At 29.4% G+C, this 20,667-nt stretch overlaps 3 protein-coding genes across 5 annotated transcripts; 2 read left to right on the plus strand and 1 right to left on the minus strand.

Annotated features, from left to right (window-relative positions):
- Positions 1-174: 174 nt before the first annotated feature.
- LOC132946967 (probable mitochondrial glutathione transporter SLC25A40) lies at positions 175-3,148 on the plus strand. 3 transcript variants are annotated; one of them, XM_061017103.1, is made up of 7 exons: positions 175-765; positions 1,013-1,153; positions 1,222-1,418; positions 1,482-1,872; positions 2,047-2,141; positions 2,695-2,776; positions 2,842-3,148. In XM_061017103.1, the coding sequence occupies exons 2-7, from the start codon at positions 1,036-1,038 to the stop codon at positions 3,066-3,068; spliced, it is 1,110 nt and encodes a 369-aa protein (XP_060873086.1). In that variant the 5' UTR covers positions 175-765; positions 1,013-1,035; the 3' UTR covers positions 3,069-3,148. The 3 variants fall into 3 exon arrangements, with proteins under 3 accessions (XP_060873086.1, XP_060873087.1, XP_060873088.1); XM_061017104.1 differs by having other exon boundaries at positions 2,845-3,148; XM_061017105.1 differs by having other exon boundaries at positions 177-765; positions 2,854-3,148.
- Positions 3,149-3,946: 798 nt separating this feature from the next.
- On the minus strand, positions 3,947-12,561 carry LOC132946965 (2-oxoisovalerate dehydrogenase subunit alpha, mitochondrial). Its single transcript, XM_061017101.1, has 9 exons — positions 11,932-12,561; positions 8,626-8,808; positions 8,365-8,563; positions 8,120-8,281; positions 7,891-8,035; positions 7,626-7,829; positions 7,391-7,559; positions 7,193-7,287; positions 3,947-4,105 (listed from the first exon to the last, which is right to left on the minus strand). Exons 1-9 carry the CDS (start codon positions 11,983-11,985, stop codon positions 4,042-4,044), a joined length of 1,275 nt encoding a protein of 424 aa, XP_060873084.1. The 5' UTR covers positions 11,986-12,561; the 3' UTR covers positions 3,947-4,041.
- Positions 12,562-12,714: 153 nt separating this feature from the next.
- LOC132946964 (uncharacterized) lies at positions 12,715-20,662 on the plus strand. Its single transcript, XM_061017100.1, has 7 exons — positions 12,715-13,169; positions 14,966-15,694; positions 15,987-16,186; positions 16,267-16,418; positions 17,471-17,635; positions 18,035-18,535; positions 19,066-20,662. Exons 2-7 carry the CDS (start codon positions 14,987-14,989, stop codon positions 19,161-19,163), a joined length of 1,824 nt encoding a protein of 607 aa, XP_060873083.1. The 5' UTR covers positions 12,715-13,169; positions 14,966-14,986; the 3' UTR covers positions 19,164-20,662.
- The last annotated feature ends 5 nt before the right edge of the window (positions 20,663-20,667 follow it).

Raw genomic sequence — 20,667 nt, forward strand, 5'->3', positions numbered from 1 at the left:
ATACGAATTTTCCCCCCTTCATTTCATCATTTTATCATTGATAAACGAGTCGCAAAATGGTCGCAAAGCATACCCATTATATTTAGCGCCATTAATCGGGCGATTGTTCCATATATGATTTTATCAGTTTAGTGATATTATTTTCTCAAAAATTTTTTTTTTATCATTATCATTTATCAGTAACATACGGACCACGGACTAACCTAACCAGTTTGTAATCACTAATGTGGCAAATGGCAATGCACACATAATTTCTATTTAGTATTTTGGTGTAGTATAGTCGTTACGAAAATAGTCGTGTAGAAGTCTGGTGTGGCTATTACACCCACTTCTCGTAGATTAAACATAAATGTTTATTCTAGGTATGCTATGCGTCTATAGAGCTGCAGTATTGCTATTTCATATTTGCCAGTATTGAGTATGTCAATAATTGCCCATGAGAACGGTAATTACTATTATTATCGTTCACGCTCATTCAGAGTTTCAGTCATTTAGTATTTTTTACCAATTCCACTCGATTCAGTCACACACGTGAAGGTGATGTTCGTGACTTAAATTCAATTCACTATACATAATTTCAAAATCAGTGCCCTTTTTTCGGCATACCGTTTTGAAACGAAATAACTTTACAAAGCTGTAATTTGTATTTTCATTTTCATTTGTGCTATATTTTATTATACTTATACCATTGCAATGGTGATGGAAAAAATGGAACCTCCAATTTATAGCTGTCTAATGTATTGAATGTATAAAAACGATTAGTGAGTATGTATAACTAATTTATTATTACTTTTATGATAATTTTCGAGTTTTGTTGAATATTACATACGTTCAATAAAATATTTGTAATTTAATAGTTGTCAACTTTTAACTCTTTATCTACTGAGTTTACTTTAATTGGTTTCAACCAGTATTTGTTTCAAAATTCAAAATGACTAAGAGAAATAATTGATCAATATAATACAAGTAATAGATATTTAATAATTATTTTTAATGAACATTTTTATTTTAGACCAAAATATTATTTAAAAAGTCATGGATTCTAAGTATAAATCAAATAATAAACTACTGATTGATGACCCTCAGTTTCGAATTAAACCAGTACAACAAATGGCTGCTGCTTGTACAGGAGCGTTAATTACTTCCTTTTTTGGTTAGTAATTTGTTTGTTTTATAATGTGTTTAAAAATCAAATCATAATATGAATTTACATATTTTTAGTTACTCCATTGGATGTCATAAAAGTACGCATGCAAGCACAATCTAGAATAACAAATAAACATAAATGTTTTTTTTATTCCAATGGTTTAATGGATCATATTTGTCCATGTAATATATTAAAAAAAAATACCTTTGATAGTCCTTATTACAGAAATATCCAATGGTACAACAGGCCTAGCCAATTTAATGGAACTATTGTAAAGATATTTTAGTTTATTGAAATAATTTAAAACCCTTAAAAAATATTTTTATTTTTTTAGGATGCTTTTAAACAAATTAGCAAAAATGAAGGAATTTTATCATTATGGAGTGGGTTAAGTCCGACATTAATACTTGCAGTACCTGCCACAATTGTTTATTTTGTATCATATGAACAAATACGATGTTATCTTCATGATTTAACTAAACCATTTTACGCAAACAATAATCAAAATCAACCTTTGTGGATTTCTGGTATATCAGGATGTGTAGCTCGTTTTGGAGCTGCTACATCAGTTAGTCCATTAGAACTCATACGTACCAAAATGCAATCAAAAAAACTTAGTTATTTAGAAGTCCATCAAGCATTGCAAAGTTTATTAGAATATCATGGCTATAAAGGTCTATGGAAAGGTCTTGGTTCCACACTTCTTAGAGATGTTCCATTTTCTGGTGAGTTTTTTTTTTACATTTCGTTTTAGAATTTTATTGTTTATTTTTATTAGTCCTTATAAAGAATAATAAGGTACTAAAAATTGGAATGTTGATTATTTAAATACATTAATTATTTTCTACAATAATTAATAGGTACTTGTGTAAATTATTTCTAATATAATGTTTTTGAAGGTATATATTGGGTTATGTATGAACATATTAAACAAATATCAGGCCAACCAACATCATTTATGTACAACTTTTTAGCAGGGAGCATAGCTGGAGCGGTAATAATGTTTAATTTAATTAAAATTGTTACTTAAATAAAAATGTAATTAGTATAAAAATCACTATAGCCTATGAGCATGATTTATTCAAATTAAATCTCAACAAATTAACGTGTATCAAACTCATATTTTAATTTTTTTTAATAAAATGAAGAATGTTGGAAATTCTTGTTAATTTACCTAGAAAAATTATGTATTAGTATAGAATATTTTTTAAAAATATATTTTTACTGCCTATATGTACTACTATAGTCTATCCAGGATTTTTATAACAGGTTGACAGATTAGTTTAAATTATCAGTGTTGTAACTACCTAGTGCAAAAATCCTCCCATTAAAAATAGGTTTTTTTGTTTTAAGCATATTGTATTGTTTAACAACAAAATTGTGTTTATCAACCTTTTGAAAGAACCAATAAATATCACAATTTAATTAAGTTTAAGAAACGAAATATATCCGAATACTACAAAATAATTAATTCCAAAATCTATTGACTATTATTTTTAATATTTTTTTTTATTTTTCAATATTTTAATTAAGGTTAAATGTTTTAGTTAGCCGCAGCATTAACAACACCATTTGATGTTGTCAAAACCATTCGTCAAATTGAATTAACTGAAAAAGAAATTATTACAGGTTAATAATAACTATAATGATAAAATAATAATTAAATTATATATTTGAATAAATTAAATACTTAGTAGTTATTTCAGAACCTCCTAGAAAAGCTTCCAAATGGACAGTCAAAGCAATTATTGACATATATCAAACAAATGGAACTCGTGGAATTTTCAGTGGTTTGGTTCCACGGATTATCAAAGTAGCACCTGCATGTGCCATAATGGTATCCACATTTGAATACGGAAAAACATTTTTTCAAAATAGAAATATGCAAATATATTATAAAAATAAAGAGGAAATTCTTTAATAAAAAAAATATTTGTAAAATTGACCATGGTTATTGGTTACCATAGAAATATCAAATATATTATTATGTGACATTTGTAATTATTGTTGATTTTGTTTGTATATAATATAATATATTTCCACCCCTCAAATTCGTGTACATGCAGTACAAAATGTATTCAGAATCTAAAAGAATAATTCCTATTATACATATATATACTAGTTGCCCTTAAAAAATGTTAACCCTTTAAAAAATTGTGATTGTTCAAATCCTTTTGGATGTAACTCGCAGCAGTAAAAGCAATTCACACGACTACACAAGCCAGTAACGTCAATAGTAATATTACGATGATGATAATAGCAATGCAATTTTATTGAGGGACGGAGTGGCTGAGCGGACTAAGGCGTCGCTTGAGACGCGCACCGACGCCGGTTCGATCCCAGCCACGGGTCGCATTTTTCTTCGGACAGTCATGGTGTTTGCAGAGAGGCCGCCATCCCCCACCCGGGCAAGGTAGATACCTACAAGTGCTCACTAGACTCTATGCCAAAACACAAAAACGTGTTCCTCCAACTGTTCCCCACCGTACCAAAAACCCTACAACTAATGGCCTCAGTTGCCTGGCTTAATGCCAATGAAAAGAAAATCTAATTATTAGATTTTGTTGTTGGTAATGTTAATAAAGGCGATTAAGGCCGTCGTTTTCTAGGGAAAACTCATTATACTTATAAACCTATCAAAATATCCAAGTAAAATCCAAATCTATTTTGTTTTCCCGGCGTATGATATAATATGTATATAATTCATTTTCTATGCCTGAAGTCGGCGGGCCCCTCTTTTAAGTGGGCCCTGCAGTGCAAGTGTCCCAATTTAATGAAAGATAGTTGGTTTACATCAAATCTTTAACAATAATATATTAGACAATTATATCTTGTATTATACAGTTTAATATTTATAAATTTATATTAACTAGGTAAAAATATTTTTCAAACTTTTACTCTTTAGGATAATGATCAGAATATTTTGATATATGATCTTCCAGTGAGTTCATTTGTTCCCTGTAAAATAAAAATTAAGAAACATATTTTTATCAAAATTATTCTAAGTCTTCTAATAGTTGAATAGTTTTTTTGAAATTATTATATGAACAATTGGTACAACTGTAATTTAATTACGTAGGTAAGAATTGTTAAATATTCAACGATCGTATTAAGTTAGGTATATGTATATTGCAAGTATAGTATATAATACCACGATTGTATAAATCAAAATAATCATATAAATAGATTATGAGGGATAAAAATATAAAATAAATTATAAGTTAAAAATAAAAAAATAAATACACATCATTGTAAAATCAATAATTATCGTTCCCAGTGGCGTATACACAAATTATCTTCAGTATGGGCCAATTTATCACTATTATAGTCAAGCATAGCACGACTAACATAGCCATAACTGAACATATTTTAGGGAGCTAGGTATAATTATGAAATATATAAAATACAAATAAAAAATTGCGCAATTAAATTTTACAATTATTTTTTAAAAAATATTGACAATTTCATATATATATTTTAATGTTATCTTACTGTGAATTTAACATCAAAGTCATCAAAGCAAGTCCTGACAATCTAACATTTCCTCGTTGATATCTCAAAAACGATTTTAATCAACCGGCTAAATTAATCATGGTGAAAAACTGTAAACAATGTATCATACATGAAATGCTTTAATTGAACCTGCAATTTCACTATGGGCTCTGGCCTAGGGGGGCTCCCCCCTATATACGCCACTGATCGTTGCACTCAGAACCTTTCATCTTTCAATCACATCAACATTCTAAGTGACTGTCAAATTATTATGTAGGTATTTTAAATATTTAAATCACTCTTATTATCAACTTTTTTATATTATTGTAAGAGTTATGAGCATTTTTAATTTACATTTATTTTACACGCTATAACTCACTTCAACACTGAACTATCGTAAAAAAAAATTCCTACAAAACACAGATAATGTTCTTCAAGTTTCATAATAGGTCGATTCGCTCTAATTTTGAAGCTAACGGCATAAAACTTGAATTTCTGAACGTAAATTTGGTATGTTACGCGTTTGTAAGACGGAGACAACACATACGGGTGTGGTGTCCTCTTAATATAAGAACCGTTTTAGTTTTCTTGTTAGAATGTTATCACCTATCATTATTATTATTTTCCACTCTTTTCTTTTGTTTTTAAAGAAAAGTACTGTTGCTCTACGATACGAGGTTATATCTCAGTGTAGAGCAATTTCTATATAGTAATATTTCGCTATATTTGTACTATAATCTATATATATTTCATGTAACTATAATAAATAAATAAACAAAAAAAAAAAAAACCATTATCTACGCAAAGTAGCATGGTACTATATAACTATATTTTTCCTCTGTAATTAAAATGTAGGAGATTGTTGTATTGTTAATTATTGCGTTTCTATGGAAATAAACAAAGCGTTACGCAAAATTTGTTAATAATTAATAGATTTCTAACTAAAAAAATATTGTGGATTTACACAACCTTTTTTTTTATTTTCACTAACAATTTACGAGGAACTTTGTATTCAGTTTTCAAATTTTTATTGACTAACTAAAATAAATTAGTAAAATCAACATTTTATATAAATAGCTCAAAAAGAGACAATATATTTTGAAAATGTTAATATGATGTATAGAAAATACTAATTTAAAAATTACAAATGGACAAATCGATGTCATTCCCTCAAAAATATTACTCTCTATATTTTTTGTAAAGGGTACTTTTACCCTTAAGATTACCTAAAAATATAGAAAAAATGATTCTATGTAAATGCGTTTTGTCTATGTTACGCGTGAGCCAGAGAATGAAAACAAAAAAGTAGGTCAGCGCATTTTGGTGGTGGATTATGTTTGTCCATCGTCCTTTCGGGCCTCGGACAGGATAGTGTAATTTTACTGTATTCGATTTGAATACAATGATTGCATTCGATAAAAAAACGATTCTGAGCGGACGAGGGAATCTTTTTTATTTAATTTTATTCGTTTCTATGATGATACACAAAGCGTTTTAAGAACAGCTTAAGAACGATTTATATAAATAGGTAATTATCATAATTATAATTTATAATTAGGAAATATAAAAATGAAACAAAAATATAAAATAAAAGAAAAAGCTCATAAGTCGCTCAAAAGTTTTGAAAATTTTACCATGTCTAGGTAAGGCTAATATAAGTAAACAACCCAAATTTCAAGTTTTTACGAATGTTTGTAACCGAATTACAACAAAAAAACTCCCAAAATTAAAATGTCTATAAATAGCTCAAAAATGGCTAAAATTTTCCGAATTTTAAACCGAAACGAACAAAATCTAAAATACAATAAAACTATCTCATGTCATTTTTCATTTGAAGCAATATTTCTGGTAGAAAACGTCGTCCGTAATTATTTAATATTATAAAATCGTGAAATCGTACGTTTTTTCTCCTTTAACCGCTTTTATTTCGAGTTGCGTTTCGAAAATCGAAAAATGACCTCTCTAAAGTACCAGCTCAAGAACATTACCTTTCAGAAAAGATGCTATACTTGATACTTTTGAGCAATTTTAAAGGGAGGGAAAATGTTTACAGAATAAAAAAGAAATAAACATCATTGTAAAACCATTACATTCCTCGCTCCGCTCAGAATCTAATAGTGCACTGAATATTATATAGGACGTGATACCCGCATGTGTTGTCTCCGTCTTACAAGTGCGTAACATAGCAAATTTTACGCTCAGCAAAACACGTGTAGCTCCGTTAATTTAAAAATTAGAGCGAATTGACCTCTTATAAAATTTAAAGGTAAGATTATTATCTAGGCAATCTCATGGGCTTTTTGTTATATTTTAATTTTAACGCGAGTTATAAGTATTTTAAAATTGTACATTTTTTAAACATCTTAAAATACTCATAACTCGCGTTAAAATTAAAATATAATTAACGGAGCTACACGTGTTTTGCTGAGCGTAAAATTTGCTATGTTACGCACTTGTAAGACGGAGACAACACATGCGGGTATCACGTCCTCTTAATGTGGGTGCCTCCTATGTGTTTATATAAAACGTAGGTATACATTTATTTATACTTACAATAGATTATCTGGGATTTCGTGATACACATCATTAAACATTTCTCTCCAATTAGGTTTATTTTTTTTTGATGCAATTGTAAATGACTGCATCAACTAAAACAAATTAGCACAAATACATATAATGATAATATAAATAATAACATAAAAATAAAATGATTTTTTTTATACGTAAATATTGTTTAACAACTATATTTACTTGTTTTTTAGTTTCATTTGCATATTCAACTTCATTTTGATCATTCCAAAGATTATTTTTTTCAAGTAATCGCTTGAATCTTGTAATTGGATTTTTGTTTGACCATTCTTTAATCTCGTCTTTAGATCTGTACGCAGTACTATCGTCAGAAGTACTATGATGACCTCGCCTAATTCGATTTTAAATTGGTAATTTATTTCATACATTAAATTAATCTACTTTTTACGAAAAATACCTATAAGTCATAGCTTCTAATATCAGAGGTCTTGTGTTATTCATAACATATTCTCGAGCTTTTATAATTGCATTATATACTGCCAGAATATCATTGCCATCGACACGAATAGTAGCAATTCCGTAGCCAGAACCGTGACTTACAATACCATCTCCTCTGTACTGTTCATTAGCTGGTGTTGATATAGCATATCCATTATTACGACTAAACATAATAGTAACATTATTTTTTCAAACAATAAAATAGTAAATTAATTTTAATTTACCAAAAAAATATTATTGGACAGTCCAGAGTAGACGCAAAATTAAATGCAGCATGCGCATCTCCTTCGCTTGCAGCCCCCTCACCAAAATAAACAATAGTACAACGATTGATTTTTAATCGTTTAAACGAATATGCTGATCCAACAGCTTTAAAATTAAAAAAAAAAAAGAATACCTTCTTAGTATAATATTTTATTTGATCAAAAGTGTATCATTGTATATATTTTTTACCTTGAGGTAGTTGCGTTGTAAGCGGAGACGAAATAGTCACGAAATTATGATTTTTAGATCCATAATGTACTGGCATTTGCTTTCCTTTACCAAGATCATCTACATTACCAAAACATTGATTCATAAATTCTTCAGGTGTGTAGCCTCTGAATAATAAAACTCCTATAAAAGAATAATTATTAAATATTTGTAAAGTAATTAATTATTATTTTAAAAATGGGCGAAGACGATGAAGTATAATATACCCGCTTCTCTGTATTGCCCATACACAAGATCATTAACATGTAATCCGGCTGCACTACCAATTTGTGCAGCTTCTTCGCCTTCGTTTGTCATATAAAATGATATTCTACCTTGCCTTTGAGATTCATACAATATTTTATCCATTATGGATAGTAAAACCATAGATTTATACATTTTAATCAAATCATTATTTTCTGGTATCTGTATTTAAATATTGCCAATATTTAGTACGATAAATAATTATTTTTTCATATTTTACTTACAATTATAGATTTACAATTGCTCGAAATGTCTCCAGTATCATTCAATATTCTAAAAATAGGTACAGGGCTATTTAAAGATGGTTCATTTATATCTAAACTCGATGTACAGTTAACTTTATTGATTCCTTGAAGTACTGACTCTTCTATTTTAGCTGATATTGTACTACTTGGCATATATTGTTTCTATAACACATTAAGATAAAAATAAATTAATAATAAATTATAATTAACTATTTGATACATTTTATGAATACCTGTCCTCATTTCATATGATAAAAATTAATTATAACATATAAACTTGGATATTTAGGAGGGATCTTAAGCTATTATTTAGACAAAATAAATAAACATATTTAGCCTTGTCGGCTATATATTTGAAAGGTCTTGCCAATCTGGGCCACTCTACAGCAGTGGCGTATTCATAAAGGGCTCAAATGGGCAATCGGGATCAAAATGCTGTGTCCTATAAAGATGCGCAGGTGTTAAAGGTTTAAAGTATCTATCTAATACCACTGAACTGTAAATATAGAACACACTAAGGACCGACAAACTATCCCACTATCGTACAACGCCACATTGATACTGTTTTCATTATTCTGTATTGTACAAAATAATACATATTTTAGATATTTCTTTAAGAATTGTATTTTTGTTAGTCATTCCAATGAAAATATATTTAATGGAATAAAATACACCGTACAATATTCAAAATAGTTTGACTATTTTTGAGCTATTTATATTTTATAGGCAAAGATTATTTCGGTATTTATATTAGTTTTTTTTTTAATTAGTGTCGATAAAAAATTTTTGCTCCGTCTGAAAACTTTAAAATTAATACAAGTTTCCTTATAAGTTTTTGTTAGTGGACATTAAAAAAAAAGTTGAGCGTACATCTACAATATTTTTTTATGAGTGTTTGAAGTTAGAACGATGACAAAATTCATCAAATTCACAGAAATGTGCAACTTAATTTTAGTTAGAATTCGTGAAAAATTGACGATGTATGTCTAAAATTTAAAAATGTATTAATAAGTTTTTTACAGTTAAAAAATTTACCAGAAAGTCAAATAAATTTTGTATGAGTGTTTGAAGTTAGATTTGGATTCACCCGTAAATTAACAAATTCTCATTGATCGATTTTCTTATTTTGTTTTAATTCAAAAAATATTAAACGTAGGTACTTTCGTACTTGAAATTTTCACCAAATGTTTATTTCATAATTTAATATACATAATACAATGTTATGAGAGGGTGAGACATTCAACAATTTAATTTTTTTTAGTTTTTTTTTAAAAAAAATATCAATACAATTTTTACGTTGAGTCACAATGCTCGAAAATTCAATGAAGGTTCGGCGATAGGATTATGATTGATAAGTGTTGCCAGTCTGTTGGATGGCATCGTATGAGTAATACGTCATAGGCGCAAATTGACTAAATTTTTTGGGGGGACTCAAGCTCCCTCCCAATAGTCCATATTGCTTAGTACCACAGAATATAAAAATTAGTACTAATTACTAGATTTTGAACTGGGGGGACTTGACCAACATTTGAGGGGATATTAAGTCCCCCAAGCCCCCCTCCTAATGATACACGTAATACGTATCGTATTATTTATACGTTTGTTTTCAAATTTTATGTTTTTATGTTTTCATTTTATGTTTCTTTTACAGTTCACAAGCAAGTTTGCATTTGAAATTGGTTTCGTACGTATAAGGATTTTTGTACAATTTCCACAAAAAATGCTCTAATTTTATTCGTTGGAATCTTGGAGGTGTTAAAAAACAGCTCTATTAAGTTCATACTTCATAGTGTCCATTTTTAAAAAACTGATTTAAACATTGTTGAGTTATTTCTTTTGTTTCTGTGAATAACGATCATGTGCATCAAGGAAATGAAAGGATTTTTTTCCGTGATTCTTTTTAGCACGTTAAAGAGAACGTCATACCCGTATGTGGTGTCTCCGTCGTACACACGTACGACGTAGCAAATTTTCGTTCACCAGTTTCAATATAGTGTGCTGTTAGTTTTTTATGTTAGAGTAAATTTACCTATTATCAAACTTTTAGTTAAGAACATTTTATTTTCATTTTCAAGCAAGATATGGGTATGTGAAATATCACTTTATTAATATTGTACATACTCTTAACTCATCACTTCAAAATTAAAATATCGTTAAAAACCGACCGAGAGAACACAGATAATGTTTTTACCTAAATGTTTGATAATAGGTCTATTCACTCTAATACTTAAACTAATAGCACACTATTAAAGCTGGAGAACAAAAATGTCCTACGTCGTACCAGTGGCACAAATAGAAAAAATGTTTAGGGGGAAGGCTCAAACCCCAATCATTTTTTTTTTTTAAATTATAATATAATATATTATAATATTATTTTTTGAGAGGGCTTTGAGTGATTTTGAGGGGGCTAAGCCCCCCCAAACTATTTGCGCCACTGGTCGTACGTCCGCGTAAAAGGTACGTTTTCCCTGCAGGCTGCAGCGTGTGTCGTCACTACCGGTCCAGATATAGGTTGCGTCTGACGCAGCCGTGCTGTCCTACACTTCCACCGTTTGACGCTGCAGCCTGCAGGGAAACCGTAGCTTAAGACGAAGACATGTAGACAACATATTATGTGAGTACGACGTCCTCTTAACTACATACGTTAAGACAAGAAAAAACAGCAAAAATAAGGGTGTCCGGCGGGCTCGCCCGCAGATAAGTAACTCACTAGGTGCAGGCTGCACTGCACCAGATATTAACATAGTTATTAAGGTTCATAGGTCGATTACTGTATACTACACCGTTACCTTAATAATTGTTAATATAATATATTAATATCATGCATGGATTACATAATATTGATGATAATATAAGAATATCAAAACTAAACTTTCAAATTGTTCAATACATTTTAATTACTTATTTAATTCAACATACTAAGATTTTTTAACAGCATACTAATTGTTTTTTGTATTTTGAAAAACCATATAATTTTTTAATTTATAGATTCTATAAATTATGTTAATATAAATATTACCTATATAATATATATATATAAGTATTGTTTGAAAATGTATAGTTTATATGATTTTATATTAATTATATACGTTTATATAGTTAAATCCAGGCACGTACATGAAAAAAAATCAGGGGGGGGGGGGTTATGTATGAGCTGTCCACCCATAAACACATTACACAATATAGATCAATACATCCATTGGTTGAATATAATTATAGTTGTGGGTATATTATATTTTATATAAGTAACGGTCCTTAAGTTTACTAAAATATAATTTGTATTACTTTAAACAATTTTATGTTGATCAGTCTCTTAAGCGTGATCTCTGCAGAAAACATCGTGATCGTTTTTGAATTAGAATTTTTGTGCTAAAAATATATCAAAATCGTCTTGTAGTTTGACAGTTTGTACAGTAACGAATCGATTCGGATGATGTACGATTGTGGATACACCGCACCGGTGAACAAACGCCCAAACGTCCGTCAAAGTGCCAAACAAACTTTCCACCGTCCGCGCGTTTACTATTTTTTTCAATTCAGGTACTAATACTGTAGTAACTAGTAACACTGCGAACAAACTGGTCGGCAACAATAATAGTACGTCATGCGTTTATTGGGTATTGACACCTGTAACCTGCTCCGGTTTATCTACGTCCTACGTGACCGACGCTTCCGCGGGTAACGAGCCCCGCTCACCTGCCTCAAAGTCCCATGCGCAGACCCGCACAGGCGCACAGCCGTTTGAGCCGTATATAATATATTATTATAATGTTATTATGTTTTCTACGGCAAACGGCAATGGCACAGGTCAACACTCAACCGTCGACGACGGCGCAGCCACGTTACGAGTATCGGTGACGGGAGTAGTGCCGACGACACCTGGTTGGCGGCAGTGCGCGGTGCCGGTAGCCGGTGCTTGGTTAGTGTAGAAAAGAGATAGGTTCACTTAACAGCAGGGTGTAGGCGACGCACGCGTGTTTACTGTTTATGTTACATACCGCGGATCGCGGTAGACATGTACATAACGCACGTCCGGCGTTAACCACAGTGCCACCGACGCGCGGGACGGCGTGTTTCGGGCTGCCGGTATTGGGCGCACTGACGTCGGACTGACGCCATCGAAGAGTCGGGTTTGTGTTGATTCGTTTGTTGTTGTGTTTGGCGAAGTGGTTCCAATTTACAATATTAGTTATTTACTTATTATATTTTCTCGGCGCAAGTGAGTTTGCAGGCTTGTCGATTTTTCTTCACACCCTACCGACTGAACAACTACAATAATAATAACATCACCTTACTCGGCAACCCCGGTGTGTTCAATTGCCCCGCGTATTCGTCTCCGCCGCGCGCACGGTGCCCTTACTCGTTGGCCGTTGCTCTCCGTGCGTTTGACCCGTTGTCGGAGATCGGTCGGATTTCAGTCATCGGTTGTGGCTGTTATGGGCGGAACGCCAAAGAATATTCTTCACTTGTTTCAAAGAGCGCCGAACAACGTTGCCCGCTGCTAGACCGTGGAATACGCCAAGGTAAATACCCGTCAACGAGCCCGCCATCATTTGTCGTTCTTGCACGGTATGGTCGCGCTTCGACCGTCGGCGCTCGTCCGTAAGGCCGAGAATTGACGGTATTTCGTCTACCGTGCGCGTCGTTATTGGTGACCGTCAAACGTGCTACGCTCTTCTCGCTACCCTCCCGATTTCTAGTGATGCAAGACACTGCTCGTTAATCCTTAGGAAAATGTGTGTACCAAACGTAGTCTGTAAACAATCCGCCTTCACGAACACAGTTGCCCGTGGGTCCTAAGAGTTTAGGTCTTTCGTTACTACCACAATCTCGGTGAATGCATCCGTAGTGTGTACACTGCCCACTAGATTTTATCATCCAATGTTGAGGTTTTATGTAGTTATTTTTGAATAATGGTTTAGAACTTGATACAAAATACATGCAATATTCCATTAATTTTTATCTAGTGTACTTAAATATCTGTACCCTGGAGGTGAACGACACTATGTCACAAAATAGTAATTTTATAGGAGATGGATGGTGTTCTTTACCTCTAAAAAATTGGACATGGTTTTATTTTCCATAGTCTTATTTTCGTTACTTATGATAACTGATATGGTGCCATATACACATTTACATAGAGCGAAAAATGTACAAGGAAATGGAGCTAACTCAATTTCGTAAAAAAATGGACATGGTGTCCTTTACCGCCAGGGGGAACAGAGATGTTATTTTACTTTCATTATGTTAAGAAAGATTGGTGTCTTAAAAATATGAGGAGATATATTTGACAAGATGTAATTTAATTAATATATTATAGGAAATTATAAATCCATTAACAGACTAAATGTCTTATATAATAATATGTATTACAGTCTACATTCACTTATGATAGGATTTAATGAATATTGGAATGTTTATGAACATTCATTAATAATAAGGCGCCTAATGAAAATAATTATTAAAATTTAACATTTAAAGCATTAATAACATTTTCTGATGTCATTTAAATACCTCTTTTATTTCCTTAAAAATAAAATACATTTTTATTATTTATTATAGTTAAAACAATCTCAATAGTATTATTTTATTAATTATTTACTAACATTAAAGATAAGATAAATCCATATGAATTACACAAAAATAAAATTCCACTGTAGAAATTGTAATCAAGTAATGATAATTAGTGATTTATGTCTTATTTCTTGATGTAGGTAGGTATCATTTTATTTACAGTAATTTTAATAACTTAAGGTACCCATATCTACATTATAAATTAGTTATGTTACTAAATATCAATGAATAATGTTGAATAAATTAAATTAATAATTGTTTAATAAATTGTATAAACTAAATTTGTTATTAAAATATTATTTTTAATTGAACAATTATGTTCATTAGAGGTTTCACCTAAAAGTACTTGTTGCTATATATGTATATAATGTATCAGTGTGATTATTAAAAAAACATTGAGGAATTTTTACTAACATGACAGTTTAAAATAAATTATCCTTAATAACAAAATATAATACTTTCTGATACATCTAATAGGATATTTATATATTTTAGGTATACTTTTGCCTCAAAATACTTTCTCCCAATTTATAATATATTGAAGTAACTATCTAGGCTTCTTTGTTATTGTTAAATTGATTGTAATATGTAAGTAGCATAGATATTATTAATTTATCTTTATTTTTAATGTTGATGGTAAAGATAATGTAATTTAAATAACTATCCTTCTCCACCAAATCAATCTAAAATAATATTTGTTCTGGTAAAAAAAAAACCACCGATTGATATTTTTTATTATTTTCAGATTGAATTTAACTTCTTAAACATGAATAGTATTGGAGCAATGAACTCTCCAGTGAAGCAGCCTTTGCCAACAGTATTGGCTCCTCCTACTATTTCAAATTCTTCACCTTCCAAAGTACAACAACCACCGAATTTAACTCCACTTAATTTAAATACTTCTCAATCAGCTCAACCTTTGAGTCTTGTTAATGAACATAAAAATATTCCAATTGTTATCCCTTCGCCTATTATGACTTCTGTTGAAAATATTGTTCCAAAATCTACCGCTTGTAATGGTATACCTGATACAAAAGCAATTGGTGAGAAAATTGAAGAAGCACTGCCTAAAATTGAATCACAATTACTACACAATCAGGTAAATAATTCTGTCAATGTTAAAAGCGCAAATGAATCTCCTCTTTCTGAAGTGAAACCTCAAATATCAGAAGTTGAAAATCTATCTCAAAAAAAAGATGATAAGAATAACTTGCCAATTGTTCAAACCGATAAAGTAGTTTTGCCAGAAGTCATTGTAACATCTATAAGTGATCCTATTAAGCCTGAAGAATTACGTAAAACTGAAAATTTAGTTTCTAAACCAAAAGAACACGATGTAAAAGTCAGTCAGGATTCCCCTGAAATTAAGACTGTAGCGGAAACAAACCAAGGAACAACTGTTTCTTCTGAAAAAGCTGAACAAGCACCTGTAAACACTTCAAAAGTTAGTGTACGACGAAAAAGAGAACATAAAGTAAGTTTTTAATATTAAATAGTCTTAAAATAGCAAAGATAAAATATACCAGAATTTCATAACTAGTAACTACTACGAAGAATGAAAATACATTGTAAATTCTGATAATATTGGTGAGAAATTGCCATATCATTAGTAGCTTCATTGGGTATACATATTATTGTTTTCTTGTACAAAGATTTTTGTAGCATTACTACTTAAATGTCAACTAAAAATCTGTTAAATAATTATCTATCTTAAAAAATATAAGCTATCATTTATTAAACTAATTTTTTTTTTTAATTATTTTAAGCAACTAGAAGAAGAAGACGATAAGAAGGAAAAGTCATTGAAAAAGGATACACCTGTTGAAGAAATTAAATCAAAGCGTACTAGACTTCCTACACAACCTTTCCAATTATCATTGTTGCCTGAAATGCATCATATTTCTAAAATTTCTGAAAAACCCGTATCTTCAAAAATCAATAGTGACAAATTAACAGTGTTTTACAAGTAATATTTCATAGCCATTGATACATTTTTATAGATCGTGTGATTTAATATATTATTCAAAAATATTAATTAATCTTCAGAAATGAATTTTTGGCTGTACGAAATGAAGATGGAGGGTTTTACTTATGTCAAGCTATGCAAAATATTCATAGAGCTAGTCGCCGCATTCGTATTCGATGGCTAACTCAACATCCAAATGATGAGTTTACGCCAGATTTTTATGACCATACAGGTAATGCAAACATTTTGAATTACTATTTTATTTGTGTATTTTTTATAGTTTTTTTTCCTAAAAAACATTCTATACATAATGCATGTAATTCTCCTTTTCATTATATATATTATATACACAACCTCTTTACAAATTATAACGGACCCCCATAAGACAGAAATCTCCTTATAGTGGAAAATCACAGTAGTCCCGTAATTTTAGTCTTCCTATAATGTAAAAATCAGTTGGTACCCAGCGATTCCATTATAAGGAAGTTTTATTGTATATCAGATAGATCAGTCTTTCTCAAATTGGACGATAGAGCCCTCCCTGTGGGCGGTTGCAACTTCCAGGGTGCCGGTATAAGACCCAAAGAAATTGTGTGTGCGTTGGAGCTGGCTAGAGTGCCTATGGTGATTAAAAAGCAATAAGTTATGTTCTTCTTTTACTTAAAATTAAAATTAAATACCTATTACATCATGTCTACATAATTCCACATACACTTGCATCTATTTTTATGTAAATTCGAGCCTCAACTCGTTCAAAAGCATCAGGTTTAACCTTCACATAAGATACGTTTTATATTTAGTTTTAATTTTTTAATAAAAATACTTTTAGATTGCTGTTTTAACTTTAATAAATATAATTTTAAATATGTTCAATTGTGCATTTTAATTATATATTTGTTTTGTTCTCGTTATACATACAATTTTGAACTCAGATATAAAACATGGCGTATTTAAATAAAATAATTATAATAACTACTGTTTTTAAGATACACTACAGAGTACAGAGGGTAAGCTTAAAAACATTTTGGGGCTCTAAAAAGTCATTGATTCTCGAAGTGGGTGGTGATTTAAATAAGTTTGAGAACCTGTGAGATAGATAAATAAAAGCTTGCAATTTAAAAAGAAGTCATTCATGTTAATTTGGTAAGTTAGGTACCTATTAGTTGGTATCTTATAAAATTGTTAATCAATAATGGATTTTAAAGCAAAATTTATTTTAATTAGAACTTGAAATTAAGTTAATTAATTACCTACTAAAATCAAATAATTATTTAATTCTTACAGAATTTGATTGTATTTTGACAAATATAACATTAAAAAAAATTCAGAAAGAACAATGGAAACTACCTGAAAAAGAAAAGTTAAGAATTGAAAATATTTTGAAACGATCTATTGATGTTGAAAAAGGATCAGAGAAACCTTCAGTAACTGAAGAACATCCAGATGGGTGTATGTATTATTGTTGTAATTAAAACATTGAGTTCTGGTTTGTTATATCCCCGCCACTTAGGATTATGATCTAGCCGCCTTTCATAATAATAATAATATATTTGATAAAAATTTGTGTATAAAATGATATCTATTAATAAATTAGATAATTTATATAATAAAATTATAACGGTACAAACAAAATTAAGATGGAGACTATAGACTATTAGCCATTACGAGGTACCTATAGTAATAGTACATTTTTTTTCGTGGTACTATTAAATTATTAGGTTATAAACTCTTTAGGCAGGGACGTTAACAAACCAGTACCAAAAATTATATTCAATTATTAATGCTATTTTTTGCTAATTATTAAAGTGCTTTTTTTTCAATCACTGTAATTTAAACTGATTATTTTAGTGGACGTAAGTTTGTTCAAAGACGAAGCTCAACTAACAAAGAAAAAAGGTAGCAAAAAAAGCATTACTGTAAAAAGGAAGGTATCAACTGATGAACAACAACCAGTGAAAAAGTCATCTAGACTGTCTAAGAAAAAACCATCTTATGATTTTGGGCATTCTTCATCTGAGAGTGACGAGAATGATGATGAAGATGACAATAGTAACCAAAACAAATCATCAAACAAAAAAGTTTTGAAAAAGAAAGTTATTGCAAAAGAACCTGCTAAAAAAATAATAGGCAATGTGTCAAAACCGAAAATACCATCAGTTAGAAAAACACAAACTCCTGTTAAACCGACTTATGTTCTGGCATCTGTTTCATCAGCAGTGAAGAAAAGAGAAATAATTGCTACAAAACAAAAAAAAGAAAACAGTATTTCAGATAAAAAGTCTTCCAAGAAAGTAGAACCAAAATCTCCAGCTGTTCCACTGCCTTCAGAGAGATCATCAAAAACTAGAAGTAAAAATTATTCTTAATATTATATTTATAATCCAACAATCAGACCAATTATTATGTTAATGCTTCTGAAAAATTCACAATGGAAATATCTGTATCTTTGGCTCTATTTCAATTTTTTTTTTTATTATCCCATACCCACATAAGTTGTCTCAGTCTTATTAACAGCATAGCAAATATGTGTTCAGCTGACCTAACTTTGTATTGTTACCTTTAATATCAGAGTTAATTCACTTATCAAAATTAAATGTAAAGATATTATCTAGGGCACCACCTCATACACTTTTATTAAATATGAGAGCAAATTATACAAATTTAATAACTGTAATATTTTACATAGTTACATAATTTTAAAATTAAATTATCAACAAAATCCTATGAATATGCCCTTGATAATGTTCTTACCTACAAGTTAAATAATTCTTAATATAAAAATATTATAACACAAAATTGGTTCTGTTAAATACAAATTTGCTTTGTGTAAAAATAATCTTGATATTAAACTTTTTACATGTATATATATTTTTTTATAGATGCGGGAAATGCTGTTTCTGCTAAAATAACTACTGCTGGTATTGGAATAGTTAAAAATAACCCCAACGATCGAAAAACACTAAGAAATCGTAAATGATGATAGACATTATAACACACTTTGTAAGTAATATAGTCTACTTGTTTGAACAATATTTGAAATTCATTTTGTTTATAATATTATCAATTTAACTTAATTCTGATTTCTTGAAAGACTAAATTTTTATGTTTAACACATACCATATCACAAATTTGTTTTGATGTGTTGATTCACATTCTTGTTTAACTTTTATAATTTTATACTTTTTTTCGTTTATTATTTTTTATTAAGTTTTGAATAACTTAGGTAGCTAATAGTATTAAATTTCAAAATAATCCGAAAATATTTATAAGGTAATTCAAAGTTACATGGATACTTTTTGTAATAATAGTACTTAATGATATTATGAAATATGCATCAATCTTAATTATTTTCTGATGTCGATGCCAACATTTAAAATTATTATTGTTACTTGATCATTATTAATTGTATTTATATGTAAAACATATTTGTAATACTTTAAGTATAATCTATTTTAATGTTTTTGTGAGTTATTCCTTATACTTCAGAAATCAATATTTTTTCAACCATACTTATGCCTTAAAATATCTAATGAATAATAATGTTAAAAATATAATTGATTCTTATTCTTATAACATTTCTAAATACTGTATTTTCCCTTCGCATGTTTTGATTAAATACATTTATACATGTTCAAATAGTTGTAACTTTATTTTATAATAATTATTTTTTGGCATTGGCATCTTCTATAAATTTCTCTAAACATAAATTATTCAGTTACAAGACTATATTATTTTCTAATTGATGACTTAATTTATATTATTTTTTTGGTTTTGATTTATTTCAAAAAATATTTCAATAGAATTATGGATGTGCACCAAGTTCTTGTAAATGTATTGACTTTGTATTCCTTACGCACAAAATTATCTAGTTTAAAAAATAATTGTTTACTTCCATGAAAACTTATTGTTCCAAATGTTAATTTATTACTTACAGTACAATTCATTTAATATTATAATTAATAAGTATACAGACAAAATGTAAGCTCTTTATAATAATGTATTGTACATAATATGATTTAGGATAATATAGCTAATACACATAGATATATATTTATATAAATATACATATTAATGAATAATATTAGATTACAATTTTAAATCTTATATTATTAGTTATGTAAGTTAAGAAAAAAATGATTGTTTTGAGTGACGTGGTTTTGCCATATTTGCAATATCATAATATTTTTTATTAATTTACAAGTGTTAAATTTTATTGTGTCTGTGTGCTGTAAATAACCATGAATCTATTCTGGTATTGATGTCAACCTGCTTTGATATTGTTTGTAAATCTATTGATTTTATTTTTTATTTAATACCAATAGTAGGGGTATGCACATTAGAAAAACATATTTATTTACCAACAACTTTTTAATTATAAAAAATATATATACAAGGAAAAAATTATTATTGTAAATATTATAAATTTGATTAATTATTTTAAGTGAATTTAAAAATATATTCAAACAATTTATTGTACATAT

The sequence above is a fragment of the Metopolophium dirhodum genome, chromosome 6, assembly GCF_019925205.1.
Source record: "Metopolophium dirhodum isolate CAU chromosome 6, ASM1992520v1, whole genome shotgun sequence".
NCBI lineage: Eukaryota > Metazoa > Arthropoda > Insecta > Hemiptera > Aphididae > Metopolophium > Metopolophium dirhodum.

Bases quoted from the DNA above. Each gene is read 5' to 3' on its own strand.
- LOC132946967 (XM_061017103.1), top strand. From the start codon at position 1,036: ATGGATTCTAAGTATAAATCAAATAATAAACTACTGATTGATGACCCT. The intron at 1,154-1,221 runs GTTAGTAATTTG...ACATATTTTTAG, and splicing joins GTTAATTACTTCCTTTTTTG to TTACTCCATTGGATGTCATA. The intron at 2,142-2,694 runs GTAATAATGTTT...TAAATGTTTTAG, and splicing joins CAGGGAGCATAGCTGGAGCG to TTAGCCGCAGCATTAACAAC.
- LOC132946965 (XM_061017101.1), bottom strand. From the start codon at position 11,985: ATGTTTTCTGCAGAGATCACGCTTAAGAGACTGATCAACATAAAATTG. The intron at 8,809-11,931 runs GTAATACAAATT...AATGTGTTATAG, and splicing joins TCAACATAAAATTGTTTAAA to AAACAATATATGCCAAGTAG. The intron at 7,288-7,390 runs GTAAATATAGTT...AATTTGTTTTAG, and splicing joins CAAATGAAACTAAAAAACAA to TTGATGCAGTCATTTACAAT.
- LOC132946964 (XM_061017100.1), top strand. From the start codon at position 14,987: ATGAATAGTATTGGAGCAATGAACTCTCCAGTGAAGCAGCCTTTGCCA. The intron at 15,695-15,986 runs GTAAGTTTTTAA...AATTATTTTAAG, and splicing joins GACGAAAAAGAGAACATAAA to CAACTAGAAGAAGAAGACGA. The intron at 16,187-16,266 runs GTAATATTTCAT...ATTAATCTTCAG, and splicing joins AAATTAACAGTGTTTTACAA to AAATGAATTTTTGGCTGTAC.